At 37.4% G+C, this 15,489-nt stretch overlaps 1 protein-coding gene and 1 pseudogene across 1 annotated transcript; both read left to right on the top strand.

Moving 5' to 3' along the window:
- Positions 1–2,094: 2,094 nt before the first annotated feature.
- LOC131774405 (chondroitin sulfate ABC endolyase-like) lies at positions 2,095–3,730 on the top strand (annotated as a pseudogene).
- Positions 3,731–9,599: 5,869 nt separating this feature from the next.
- On the top strand, positions 9,600–15,226 carry LOC131774433 (phospholipase A2, membrane associated). Its single transcript, XM_059090447.2, has 8 exons — positions 9,600–9,639; positions 9,728–9,776; positions 10,375–10,472; positions 10,710–10,814; positions 12,604–12,684; positions 13,501–13,690; positions 14,462–14,601; positions 14,982–15,226. The coding sequence occupies exons 3-8, from the start codon at positions 10,382–10,384 to the stop codon at positions 15,122–15,124; spliced, it is 750 nt and encodes a 249-aa protein (XP_058946430.2). The 5' UTR covers positions 9,600–9,639; positions 9,728–9,776; positions 10,375–10,381; the 3' UTR covers positions 15,125–15,226.
- Positions 15,227–15,489: the final 263 nt, after the last annotated feature.

A 15,489-nucleotide genomic window follows, 5' to 3' on the forward strand; every position in this document is an offset into this window, starting at 1 on the left:
TAGAAAAATATTGAAATTGAGTTAGTTGACTCAAGGAAATCCCCTTATTGTAATTACTACAAAACTACAACAACTAGAGATTATTTAGTATTATGAACTGAGTTGATAATGTAAATTGGCCACCGTCAAGAGTTTCTAATCTGACGTTACGTGCGTTAGTCCTTCGGCAGAGCCCGTCGGAACCTTAGCCCTTTGCCATTCGCTCTGACGAAAGGCTAACGCTTAAAACGTACTTTTAGAAACTCTAAGTTTACGTTATCAACTTAGTTAATGATACTTTCATACAAGATCTAGAGGCCGGCCGGCCACCATGGCCATTTTGCTTATTTAGAGTTGTTACGCATTATATGAAATGATAATCCTTGATGTTTATTTGTTCTCTGAATTACTGTTATTATCTCGGTTGATAGCCAGTTAAATTGATTGGTGAGTCTCTCTTATAAATTTCTCTTTCAGGGATAATGCCCGTGAGGAGAAGATCTACAGGATGTTCATTTCTCATCCTACCTGGTCTGGCATTGTTGTTAATAGATCAGGCGGCTGGTATATATGTTATTTCGTTTAGTTACGAAGAAATCACACGGCCCAAGAAACCAAGTCTTGTTTTGTATCCGCCACCTAGAAGGCTCGCCTAAGTTGACAACGAAACGAGGCTACAAGTAAACAATATACACTTAAGGTAAAACAACTGAAACAGTAAGTTTTGTTTTCCCGAGAGTCCTGATGTTTCACGAGACGAAGTCAAGGGAAACATCAGGACTCGAGGGAAAACAGAACTAACTAGTTTTCCGAGGAACTATACATTAAGTGCTTTGTTATATATTTAGACCTTCCCGTAAACAATTATATGGCAATAAAATGCTGTTGTATTCAGCGCGCGGGCAACAACTGCGCGATTGTATCCCGGTCGGGATACATTTGAATTTAATCAGAGGCACGTGAACAAGAATCAACCAATCAGAGTGCTCGTTTTGTGGAGTGAAAGTCTAGGTCTACAACAATGTCTATTGTAACATACTTAAGCCAAAGAATGTGATTTGTTTGGGTATGGATTGCAATTGACACGTTCATTATCTTCGCACAAGTAAATGGCGTAGAATCATGGGTCTTTCAGTCTTTGTTAAGGAAACTCTCTAAAGTGAACATTTGTTGCTATTGATTAAAACACTATAACAAATAGAAATTCCTAAAGCGAACACGTATTTCGACTAATTAAAACACTAAAACAAATAGAAAGTCCCATCAATCTCATCAGGCATGTGTAAATCTAAATCTATTGTCAAGAAGAAAATTAGGTGATATTCTTCCTAAACTTTTTTAACCTTGTACAATGTTTTATTTCCAAAAAATGATCCACATTTGTTATGCTACTATCAGGAGACAATTGTGGCGACATGCTAGATTTCGAGGACTTAGCCCAGCAAAGCTGCCTCGTTACGCCGCCGAATAAAAAGGCAAGATTTCTTTCTCGACATCAGTGGCCAAACACGGGACAACATCACTAAAATGGGAAACGAGTGCTGATGGAGAATCTAAGTTAAGGTACAAGCTTCCAAAATCGGCTCACATCAAGGGAAAGAAACTCAGAGGAGGAGGTGTTAAAATGTGGATCTACAAGGATACTCCTTCTAGTGGAAGCAAGATGGAAGTAAGGCTGGCAGAAAAAAAAGGAAGAAAAAGGTTACGCGGATAGGATCTTTTGAAATCAATCTGGGATTTTCAGGCTGGAGAGGAATATGGATGTCATTCGATGAATGCAAAGAAAAGGAAAAGAGCCTCAAAGGTTCTACAAAAATCACAGGGATGCACTTCGTTCTAAAACATGAAGATACCACTTACATAGATTTACTTGGCTTTGTGGCAAAAATGTCCAAACAATCTCGCGATAAGATTGTTCCAACTATCACGAAATTTGATTCAAAGTACGATTCCAGTAACTTTTGGCAGTAGACTTATCGCTGGAGTCAGCAGACACCATCTGCTCTTCCGACCTCTGTCGATTCTTCAAAGACTTCTCACCTTGCTCACATTGAAAGTTGCTTACATAACTGATTTGCTGATGAGACACAAACCACTTATGATTTCATGGGAGAGATGAAGAAACGTTGGAATGCCCTTAAGTCTTTTCCAGACTTTTCAAAGGAGGCTCTGATAAGTATCCTTCTAGCGTATGTATGCATCAGTGTCTCCTATTCACCCCAGTCACTGGTATTGACTCCACCGTAAGGAATAAGTATTCCAAACACCAGAGAAGAAGGCATGTTTCTGCGTTTGTATGAAGCAATGGACAAAAACGTGAAAAAGTACCTAGAAGATGGACGGGTTAAGAGGGGTAAATCGTACATGAACAGTCTTGGATGCCTGAAGATAATGAGTGCGGTAAACTTACTAATTTAAATGACCTACGTATAAAGAATGAGTTTTCGATACAGGCACCTGAAGCAATAGGGTTGTAAAAAGAATTTATCATATAAGCTACGTTGTCATACAAGGATTTCCAGCCCTGGAAAAAATCGATGATTGCTTGTAGATCTGAAATTTCTTCTCTCGTGTTCAACTCGACATCTCACTCGTATGATATCAAGAGAAATTCCATATATACGAGCGCCCATGTATTATTCTCTATATCATTCATTTTTGTGTCTGTCACATGAGTATTGTTGCAAAATTCAACACTGGTTAGACTGAAAAACAATTTTTATCGACAACATGAAGTGTGTTTCTTATTCAGAAGAACTTTCAAATAGAATTCCAAAGAAATCTCAAATAATACTTTCGATATAATTCATCCTCCATTACAACTCAAGTCGAAAGCCTCAACCTATGAACCCTCTCCTGAAGGTCACTGGTCCAAGAACTTTGCTGCTCTCTCAATACATCGTCGTAAGGACTGGGCTGTCACAGTGAAAGGTTTCGATAGGTTTGTGTCTTGGACTTTGAGGGCTCCACAAAGAAGAAAACACCAGAAAATGCCTTTGGTACCTATCAAAGCCATGGTTCAATGTTGATAGCGAATAGTTAAGAGGCGCTAAAAGCTCACGATATAGAAAACGGATGGGACTGGACAAAAGTTCCTGGAGCGACGACGATGACTTTGACTTTATGGCAGATTAGGCCACCTTCCTATGCCGGTGGGGTTTCCTATAAAGGACCAGAGCCGTTATCCAGCGGAGTTTTCGGCATGGACTTCCACCAAACAGAATATCAATTCTTTTACGAGGATCATCTGTATCCAAAAGTTAAACTTCACTTTAAGAAGTCTGTCTTCTTTTTCAAAAACGTTTTAGTCTGTCTTGGAAGCAACATTAAAATAGATAATGGCGGAACAGCAACCAAGGCGCGAACGACACTGTTTCAAGACAAACTAGTTAGAGATGCATCTAAATTTTCCATTAAAATGGACGGCATGACCAAAGACAGCTCAGATCTATTCGAAGCTGTAAACCCCCTTTCTAAAAACGCGAAAGATGGGTATACTATTTTAGTCGACACCAAAGGCAACAGTTATTACATTCCAGGATCAAGTGCATCTGATCTTAAGTTACATGTCCAGATTCAAAATTCGCAAACTGTAGCTGCTGTCTGCTCCAGCGGTATCTATGCAGCAGCCTGGCTAGAGCACAATTCCACGAATGCCAAGTACGAGTACGCTGTGTTGGTGAAAATAGACTCTTTAAACAAGCACTGCCAGCGCTCTCTGGAATCGTCAGGACAGGGAAGGAAATTTTAAGCTGTATATGGTTCTTCAGCAGGACGAGAAAGCACACGTGGAAACATTTGGAATGTCTCCCAAAACTAACGCAGCCACGAGACCACTATACGGCTATGTTATCTTTCAGCCCACAGCAGAACTCCCTAGAGATGGTTTAGTCACCAAAAAGACCAAACAGTGTCGAATCATGGTCGAAGACAATCCAACAACCCTCTTTTTAAGCATCAGCTACCCTTCACGTCGGGAAGACGCCGAAAACATCTGGTGACATCAACAAGGAGGAATTCTATGAACTTGAAAGTGGTGATATCGAGGTTGAGGTCAACTTATCAGTAGATGTGAACGTGAAACTCTCTGATGAAGCGTTCAAAGTGCATGGATCTCCGGCTGGCTATCAACCGCGTGTTGAAGTAAAGCGTGTGAATTCATCTCCTCCTGGAAGAGGAAACATACACGTCTTCAAAAATCTCAAGAACGGTTTCAGCGTTGAGTTGAAATTTCAGAAATAGTGAGAATAAGGTCCTGAGAGACTACCAATAAAATGCCTCGGTCAGTATCGAATCATAACTTTTGCTGAGGTCATAAAACAATTAATGCAATCAAAGAGGATGCCATATACTGATCAAATTAATGTAATTAATGCAAATGTTTTTACGTGGATACCAAACTCTGCGTAAGACGAATACACAAAGAGAGTTATGGAAACATCTAACCACGTATACAGATTGCCCTATTTTGTCTTGTATCACTACCAGCAAAAATACCCATATATATAATATATGATTACCGTGAGACAAAAGATAATACTTCCTCCCACAACACGAATATCTAAGTACAGAAAAGTACGATAGTTTAATAGAATGACCCGTCCGAGTTGTGAAAAACCAAGCTGTGACAAAGCACTGGGCAGATCTGACTGATCTTCGTGGTTAGAGTACTTCGTACCCGTACAGGTGCTTCAAATTTGCTTTCGGTTAGACAATATAACGCAAAATATAAAGTTTTTATTCGCATACTGCTCTGATTATGAACCACTATCAGTTTTGAATAAAAACATGACTTCCACTAAATTGCACCAGCAGGCAGGTAAACATTTTGGTTCATATGACAAATTAGTCAACATGGCTAGAATAGTATATAGAAATAGGGTTCTATAGTGTTCCACTTTTTATGGGGAAATTGGACTCGCTGTTTGCACTGGCTTGTTCTACGATGTATCTTTCCATGACTTTTAATAACTTAAGGATGGGGCGGTACTTAATCCCGTAAAAACAGTGAATAACAACAGTAGACAGGCAGCAGAAAATAGAAGGATTGTATAAAACTTAAATTACTTAACATAACATTAAATTCCTCCAAGATTACATGAACACATATAGTTCTCTAGAATTAACAGCAAGAGAAAATTATAGGAAATTTATATTTTTTCTTCTATCAAATATTTTATTAGTCGTAATTCAAATATATTTCTCTAGAGGAGCCTCTCCTCTTGAGCCTTTAAATACAATTCGTGACCGTTGTGTTACACAGACAAAGTTTAAGGCGACATCTGCGATAAGATCTCAAGGGATATTTTTTGACTGGAAGTAGATGGCAAAGACAGATTAAAATCATGCTTTTCATAAATGAGGGTCTCATGGAATCTAACAACTGTTAAGCTCAGAAATCAATTCCTCAGGCAGGAATATTGTATAACTGAAGTATAAAAGCATTGAAAACTCCAAAGAAAAAAACCTGAAACGACAACTAGCCATCATTATTTGTTAATTGCACCTTTATTTACTCGCTATTGAATTAATCATCTACATGTATTTATTCATATCTTCATTCGTAAGTTTGGTCGTTCGTTCTTTTTCTTATTCAAACATGTATTTAAAATTTATAATTTTTATAACCTCTTTAAGTGATAATACTAAAAAAAGCACTGATAAATTTTAAACTTACCACATCTAAATGATTTTAAGTCCCATCTGGGGGAATACGCGTTACATACGGCATAGGAAATACTTCCTTTTTGAAAGGGCGGTACTGGGCCTTTTGGAGTCTACAGTAGCAATCGTTTCGTCGCTCGCAACACCTGGAAACCAATGCCATGAGATGATCTTTCGGTTAACATAATATCTTCCTTAACGTAGAGCCGTTCAACTGATCGTCTATTTGTAGATCCTTTTATCATCAAGATTATTCATTTATTATCTAGAAGTTTCGCTCTGACGAAGAGCCATCGCTCGAAACGTCACCTCTTAAACTCTTAACGGTGCCAATTTACATTCCCATCTCAGTTGATAATACTAAATTACCTTGTTATACTCCCCCATTAGCGCAACACCACAATTTCTTTAAAAACTTACCTCTTTTATACTTTTATCCTCTCACTAACATCACCTGAACAGGTCTTTACCCATCAATTCGATCAACAGGTTTTCCTTTTCCTTTTCCTCCATAAGAACAGCCATAGTTGCTGAACACAACTGGATTTATACCAGTGACTCGATATAGCATCATCTCGAAAGAAATTATGTCTCTTAAGATCGATCTGCTTATATCATTTTCTGTAGAGAAAAAAAGAATTGCTGATGTATGAGTTTTTTAACATCCTGAAACCCACTACTGCAATCAATTGATGAGAAATTACACACTTTTAAAGGTCTTCAACTGCTTTTACGTTAAATAAAATATTTTGTTGTGGCATACCAGTCAATTTACAATTGCTCGATTTTGTTATTTATTAGCAATTTGTTTCATTGTCATTTAAATCACATTTTCCTGAAATAAATCTGTCATAAAACGGACCTTTTCGCATGAAATATAATTTCTTTCTCCGGTCAATCTTTCTTGCAAGGTTTTGAATAGGTCTTTTGATCTCAAAATTACTCATCGACCTGTTTTTTAAAGATTTAGCAGACTAACTTTTTATGAGAAACGCTTTGGCCTTCCATCACTCAAGCACAATAATTTGATGCTCTTAAAAATTATTGATTAAGGTCACAAATACGTCTATTGAGAAAAAAAAGCAAGATAGAGTAGAAACAATAACCAGGTTGATCAAAGCCTTACTTACGCACCCAGAGCTTCTAGTGAGTCTTCTTCATTTTCATCCGTTATTTGGGAATTGGCCTCGACGCTTCCAAAGATGTTCCCCTCTGGAAAAAAAATTTTCAGAAACTTTTTTTAATTCAAAGCATAGGGATCGAAGTCCTCGAGGCTGAAAATCATCTTCCAACCGTCTTTTTTTTAATTTTTAAACGTATCAGTTAAAGGAAGGGAATTAACTTGCACACGAATACTGGATGTTAAATATATCTTTGCGGCCAAACATTTTACCTTCGAAGCTGGACCCAGATTCTGCCTGAGCATTTTGCAAGGTAATGGTGCCCAATAGAATGAGGACAATCACCTTGACTCTCGCCACGGAAGAACTGAAACGAAATTTTTCAGCAGGTTGAAAAAAAAATTTTTCTTTGCAGTCGTAAAGATTAATAAAAACAACTTTTAAAATTGGATTCATTGCAATCTTTTTCCTCCCTTAAGTTCGTTAAATGGGTCTTCACTGCTGTTCGATTCTTATAAAGTCACAGAATAACCTTTAGAAATAGATGTAAACTATGATCAAGAAGATACATAGGAGAGGAATACATGGGTTGTAAATAGCACTTTGTTCAAATGAAAAGCTTAATTTAAAACTATAGTGAAGGTTAGGAAATCCCAGTCTATGTTTGTTTCAACTCTTACTGAAGACGTAAATGGCCATATTTGACCTTAAGAGTAAACCTTTTGTGATCAATTATTTGTCGGATAACTTTAACGATAGGATTTTTTAGTTATCGAGTTCTTTCATGCTTGCGCTTAAAAAATATAATATTCAACGTAGAAAGCTTAGTTCAGCAAAGTGTAAACGCTACCAGTTCTCCTTCAGTCACCCGTAAACAGTTGTTATTAGTGTTAAACTGTAACAGCCACCTGTCATGTCCTTTTGCGTAGTTGTCATCCACCGGAACTCTTTGAAAGTAATTAATGTTGTAAAAGGCGAAATTCCTGCTTAGCCAATAGTGTAGTAGATTAAATGACTCTTTAGATTATTCGTGGCATTACCTTATCCATGTACGTTAGGTTTAAATAGAACTGTTTTCTAAAGCTTAAAAAAAAAAAAAAAAAAAAGAGAGAGAAGAAGAGAAGAGGAGGGTCGAACCAGCCCTGGCCAGGTCCGTTCTGGTCAAAATTGTAGTAGAGCTTGCAGAATAAATCTACGTTGGAGCCAACCCTGTTGTTGTTAGTCATTAGGGACCTTAAGCAGTCACGATGGCAACGCCTAGGAAGACTTCGATTAAAAAAATGAATTTCTGCCTTTAATTAAATTTAAAAAATGGCTGCATGTGTTTACCGTCTCATACGGCGCCACACTTCTACTTCAGCATAACGTATAAGAGAAGCCTTGAGTTCCAAATGGAAATTAAAATGATTTGTCGTCGCGGTTTCGGTTCGCAGAGGACGCAAGTTGTGGTGATTTCACGTTGTTGTTTTGCATAGGACAGCTAGGAAATGTACAAAGTTTTAAAACGCACGTGCTGAGCTATTGTTCTGCCAATTAGATCTTTTGTTTTTTCATGTCCTCGTTGCCGTCGCCGTCGTGGTTTGCTTAAGGTCCCTATTCTCTCAAGGATAGTCAGCAGCCGTAATAGATTCCGGTCCTTCCCGCAGCCAGCGAGTGCCCCCCAAGGAAAGCCTTTACCCAGAAGGAGTTTTTAAGAGTTGTCCCCGTCCGTCCGTTTATTTGTGAAGGCAAAACCGGTTTTCACATAACCAAACTCTGTTGTGCAATTCGCTATTTGTCTTCTACCAGATATTTGCAGAAGCAAATTACAATTCAGTGGCTAGTAACCATGATGGCATATGCAAGAAATGTGATAACCCGTAAAGTAAGGTTGAAACGCATAGACTAAACGCATGGCACCTGTCATCAATTATTTAGAAATGAGTGTTCCATATTTCTGTTTTGGATATATCAATCAACCAAAAGAGTGTATATTAAGGTAAAGATGATAAACATCAGCCCGATTATGAATATCAAAATCTCTTGAAAATTATGTTTTCTGTTGTTATCATTATCGAACGATGACAAACACCTGTGTAAGGAATAAATAAATGACACGGGAAGGAACTTGTCTGTACACATTTTTCAGCTTGGATAAGTTTCTGTCTGCATGTCAGTAGACGAAGTTTTGTTTCACATTAAACCTTATCAGGAATGGTAATATCCTTTCACTGATTCCTGACTTGACCAACTTCAGCTTAGATGAATGGGAGACATTTACGTGACAATATAACTAGCTTTCGTCGACTGAATTGTTTAAAGACATTTAAAAGTTATTCTATATTTATTGCAAGCCAGAAGGTTGTATTTCAATCTTAAACAAACAAAATTTCATTAAGTTTGCCACGCCCTGGCTCTAGTTCCATCAAGTCACTCCTGTGATCAAACCTTAAGTTAATTTAATTAGGGTGGAGTTTTACTTATCATCCCTTTGGTTTGTTAATGACTTTCTTAGATTGTTTGTGAACTACGAGGAGAAGTATTCTATACGTTTCCCACGTCTTTTCTTTGTAAGCTTCAGCAAATGTCACTGCTTACCAATCTTTAACTTAGAACGATGTGACGCTCCTTGAATCAGTGCAATCATGTCTCTTTGTTCTTTTTTCCACAAGTCGATATCGCTTTCTTCGCTTGTTTGCGATCATGATGTTCTGACATTAACGTGTGGCCGATTAATGCGGATACCAGGTAGCTGTTTATGGGCAAATAAGAATACAGCTTTTTTTACAACCTGTCTAATAGGTTATTACCAAAGGTTACGGGACGAGGTCAAGAATTTATTATTTTATTCAGGATATTTGACACAGTTTCTCATTCAAACAGATTCTCCTAAGAGGTAAGTGATAATTTTCGCCTTTGGCATCAGCGCGATTGCATATAGTCCATATAATTCATATTTCAACGTTTGAGTTATATATTTACAGCTACCATCTCAAGAAGTCGAAATCAATACAAAGATTGACACATTTTGGGGTGAGTGTTAATTTCTTTGAATTTATAGTTCTAATTGAACTGATTAAATACTATTAAATTCGAACGTATCATGTAGAAAACATTTCGGTTTTTGTCCGTTTTTATTTTCATACGATAAAGATCGTTAAGCACTAACGAGCGAGAGCATCTAGACCGAAGCAAGTCGCAAAAGTGTCATGATATACACTGTAGATTAACGTGTCCGCCTGACAAACACTGGTACAGCCCAGGCTTAATTGTGTACGACAAGATCAATGAAAATTAATACAGCCAAGAATAATTCCTCATTTGGTTTATCAGTGGTTAGTGTGCTAGGTAAACCTTGGGCCAGGAATGAGGGCTATCTTTCAGAAACCAAGAAAGGGAATCACAAAAGATTACTTGCTTCTAAGATTTGACCATAAATGTTTTCTCTATCAATAAGTTATTGTCTAGCAAAAGTGCTCGTAGTATATCGTGTGTGTAAAGGAACGTGTCAGCTTTTCAAAGGAAGTCAATAGTCTTTCAGTCAGTCTGTTCTCATGTTAGGTGATTAGATAAAAATACTGTTTGTTCTTCAAATTGACTTTAAACTAATATAAAGCCAATCGCATTGCAGGGTTACAATGACAATCAAGTTATTTTTCGTGATACTCTTGCTCTTCGGAGCCGTCCATGTGAAAAGTGCCTTTGGTGAATCTGGCCTCGATCTCGAAGGTAAGGTGCCATTTCTGTTACCCTGTCGGAATGTATAGTACTTTACACTTTCCTTTGTTACCCTTGCTTCCAACTAAGCTGACAGCAAGGTTTACGTTGGTAATGACGATATCTCTCGATTAGGAAACATGTCATGTTGTTTTAAATCCAAATTCAATTTAATTACTAGCTATTCCCACAAGAAACCACCTGCCTTGATGTATTTCTGATTACTGGTTTACTTTTCTCGGTATGTAGAGATAAATCCAGACCAAACAGCAGTTGGAAGCGCTGAGGAAGACAGTGAAGACGCAGATGAAGACACAGAGCCGGTTTTGATTGATGAAAACCAACTAGATACAGGTAAAGTTACATAAGGTTACAGCTTTCTTTATTCCCCTTCATTCCCTCTATATTGTACTTCTCAGCATAATAACAAAGACCTTTGCTGAAATTTATAATTACTTATTCAGCTTATTAGCTGAGGACGTTACTTCCAACATCATTGCTCGTTCATAAGCCGTAAGCATTTTAGGAGCTAATGTCAGCATGCATCAAACAAACAGCGGCAAGTCGCCCAAATTTGTTTTCCCTCCTACTTTTATATTTTGTAGCCCAATATGTTCTTATAATTGCGGTGTAGTTTTTTTGTAAAAATATATTTTGGTTTTCGAGAAATATAAAGTCATAAATAAACAAGATAAGAGTGTTATGTTAGACTTTTGTACAAATTGTAGTGATTTATGCCAATTAACGGTGGCGACAAGTAGGCGCACCATGTACATTTCATAGTCGCTATCAAGTAAATTTTACCGGACTTTGAGTTCGTCTCAAGAAAGAACAACACAAATACACAAGGAAATTTTTACAGTAACTTTATAACCATCCTTTGGTCTTATAAAAGCTTGAAGCTCAGTAGATTGTGTCATATCGGTCATTGTTAAAACTGTCTTTGTTTTGATGCTACTTTTCGACATAGGAAAAGTATATCGGACAAAAATATTCACCAAAAAGTAAATATTTCTTTGGCAGCTTCAATAACGACAGAGGATTAAGTTTAGATGATAAAACAAAGGATTGTGTTCGCAGAAATACCGTAGGTCTAGTACATTCGTTACATGAGGTCACACAACTCGGGCAATATTCACGGTGAAAATTTGCATATTTGAGCGGTCGAACGAAAAAGGTCATTTCTCGAAAACTAAAATATATTTTCGCAAAAAAAACTACACCACAATTATTAGAACATATTGGGCTACAAAATATGAAAGTAGAAGAGAAAACGAATTTTGGGCGACTTGCCACAATATTTCAAATTTGTTCCATGGATGCTGACATCCTCTCTTAAGTCTCACTAATTCGGCTGCTCATGGAGTTTCATTAGTTAAAACATTTATTAAACTTTTTTTTTAGTTTCCGACCGGTACCAATTTCCGACAAAACACATTGCAATGATTATTGTCTTCGGCACTTTTAGCTTCCATTTAGCAAAATATACCAAAAAGTATGCTATTTGAGCCATAGATTGATAATTTTGGCGGAATGTTTGGCCAAGAAACTACAAGAACTTCATCACATGAGGGAAATTTAACTGTCAACATTCTCAGCTATCAGTGTACAACAAAACTACTTCGTCAAAACAAATAGCTCCTTTAAGAGGATAACACAAGATAAGTGTGTGGTGAAAACAATTTCCCGGCAATTTCGCTATTCAGTCATACGTTGATGAAACAACACTCTCTTTGTTTAACAGGTAAATGCTATTTTCTTGAAAAAGAGTAGAGATACTACGAGCGTCCTAATTGATCAAAAACCTGCGCAAAAAACTTGCGCAACTGACCATTTAGTTAAATTGCATTTTAAACACAAAATTTGATTTATGTTAGCCAAATAAAATTGTTCTTATTGTTTTCGGCGTTCAAAGCATCCCCTTCGTTTCCTCATAACCAATGGCCATCAATGAAATGATTAATATTTGGGAATTTTTTTCCCGTGTGGCACCATTTCTCGGGGCATTCGTTGAGTATATGGTACGTTATAAACCCGGCATAATTCACTCTTTACGTCTATGTTCGTACTTTGTAAGCATTCCTCCGAGGGATCCCCAATTCTACTGTAACTGTTACTATAACTGTGAATTCTCTTTTTAAAGATCTTGATCAGTATGAAAACGAAACCAACGTCTTAGAAGCTGAGTCCGGTGAGGAAGTGGAAGAAACGTCAGATGTTTTAGGTGAGGATATTACAATTCTGATCGAAATGAATTGCTTTCACACTTAAAAGTATCACTAACCAATAACCAAGTCCATACATATACATGTCATTAAATTATTCATCGCTATTAGCTACATAAGGGTTCTTTATGCGGTCATCGCACAGATTTTCAACCAGAATGCTGATTTTTTTTCCACACTAGGTGGAATAATATAGTTTCCCGTGTATTGCCCTCTTAATAAATTGTTGATTTCGTCCTCCACTTTGGAGAAGGGCAGATTGCTTTAGATTAAAAACAAGATATCCACTGGCAATCTTATATCTTTACCCAACCTACCCCCCTCCCCCCATTTCCTCCTTTGAAAAATCTTTTTGTTTTTTCGAAAAACAAAAGACAAACAAAGAATACCTCGAGGCTGAGAGGAACTAGGATTTTGAGATCACAAACAAATGACACACTATGAGCTAAAAGTCAGTTAAGATCGTTTCAATTTCGCTCATTTGCCGCAGAGTCATTAAGCTCTTTATTGCGCTGTAAAATTATGAAGGAATCCTTTTTCATAATGCCAGACTTGGTGCGAACTGGTTTTTCCAGTCATCAGAGTAAGTTGCACAAGTAAGTGACACACATAATGTTTGTATTTACTTTCTTCACTTTTTTTCTACTCGATAAAATATAATACCAAGTCATGTGGAAATTTTCCCATAATTTTCTCCTCAAAACAATTGCAAAAATAAGAATAAGCCTTATCTCCCCACACAGAGAACTTCATGGAAAGGAACAGTGTGTATCTAGATGTGTGACAACAATAAAATAAATTGTTTTTCAAAACAGAAGATAAAGGGAAAACGAGGTTCAGAAGGGGTTTTGTATCCTACGAGTTGATGATTTTCCTGGGCACTGGCAGACATCCCTCTGACTACAAAGATTATGGCTGTCATTGTAGACGTAGACTTCGAAAAGGTCCTAGAGGTGGAAAACGTCCTCGATATAGAAGATTGCGCGTCATGGGCAAAGTAGATAAGTAAATGAATAATGCAATGTTGTTGTATTACTTTGGTTTGCTTTTTCTTCTCTTTGTCAAACGTATATGTTGCTTTTTAATCTATCCGTTAGCTCGTTCGCCCTATAGCAAGGGCTATTGGGTTATCAACGACCATGAAACGTTGAGGTTGGCCAGTCGAAATCTCCGCGGTATGAAAAAATATGATTCATTCCGTTTGATTATGGTCAGTTTGAAACTCTATTTGCATATTTGGACTTGGTTTTCATGGAATAATATTGAGTTGAGGTTCGTGATTAATCTAGGATTACAATAGTCTGGCTTTACTTCCCCCTGCAATTGTTCTGACAATACGTGCCGTTCACTCAAACAATCACCAGGCTATCAATGTTTACCTATGTCACATGATTCACCGTTGGCCCTTGGTGGTATCTTTTATTGTGAGAATAGAACGTTATACAACTTATATAGAACTTATTGTATGGATAGAACTTCCCTACCGAGCGATCCTTTAGCTCGGTAGGGAAATAGAGAAAGATGTTATTTCGTTTTGCCACGGGCGTGGGACAAATATTCTAAGTCCACACGAAAAATCGCATGTCAGACTCGGCTCCGGGTCCGATAGCTGACGCTCTTTCAATGAGCCATAGAGACTCTATGGTAAGCTTCGTCGTTTCGAGATCCACATTCAACAAATTCTCGAAACTGTTTACCCAAACAAATATGCATGACACGGTTTTGGTTTTGTAGCACTCAGTAGAAAGACATGAAACCATCTATTTTGTTTTCCAGTTGTTGCCGCATCCGCAATATCTGCCTCGGTAAACTTACGAAGTCTAAGTATTGCCCGTTCAAAAAAATTGGAGCACCATTTGACATACCTTACTTAGCAGGATTGACCAAGAGTGGAGGAAAAAAAAATTTCAAATGCGGTAAGTTCAAAACTCCCACCTAGGATGGCTAATTAGATAACCAACCGGCTCTATTGACTTGGTAGAGAAAGAGACTTTTTACCTAAATTTTTTACGCAGAAATCTTTCAAATATATGATGATAATAATGAATTCACTATCAGGCTTCAGCAGAAACGTTTTTGTAAAATGGTCAAATGTCAAAAGTGAGACTCTTATGACGAACTTATTACAAAGGCGTTGATTGCGGCTTCCATTGCAAGTTGATAAGGTTAAAGGCCCGAGGATGTAATTTGAAAAAGTTTTCAATTCTACATTGAATATTTCGTTGTTAGTTATGTCATCGTCATCATAATAAGCATCGTTATTGCTATCATCGTCAATACTTTTTTATTCTTTCAGCGTCTTTCAAATACCGAAGTTATGATCGCTGTCGTAAAGAACTGTGCAAGTGTAATACTGAAGCTGTCAATTGCTTTGTGAGGAACAAATATCGTCAAAAGTACGCGGAGATTAAACCCAAAATGTGTCGTTCACGTGGCTAGCTTCGCTTTGGAAAGAAGAAGATGCGGTCTTAAATGATTCCAGTTCCCAAAAGTATTCACGACTGTGTAGAACAAAATTCAATAAAGGGTTAAAGTGTGGAAGTGGCGTTCAAATATATTTATGTATTAATAGATGCATGGTTAATTATGGCATACATTGAATATGCTAGCGCTCTGATTTATGACGAGCTTAAGAAAGTCAGCTGGTACGATTTCTCTGATTTTGTTACCGTAAGAAGTTTAACAGATGACCATAATTTTTTTAAAGGAAAATCATCAGGAGGTCTCAATTGGTGATTAAAAATACACCTGTTTCAACGTTTTTGTAGGGACTTTCCCAATGATTCTCAGATTAAGGTAGCACG

Source organism: Pocillopora verrucosa, chromosome 1 (genome assembly GCF_036669915.1).
Source record: "Pocillopora verrucosa isolate sample1 chromosome 1, ASM3666991v2, whole genome shotgun sequence".
Classification (NCBI taxonomy): domain Eukaryota; kingdom Metazoa; phylum Cnidaria; class Anthozoa; order Scleractinia; family Pocilloporidae; genus Pocillopora; species Pocillopora verrucosa.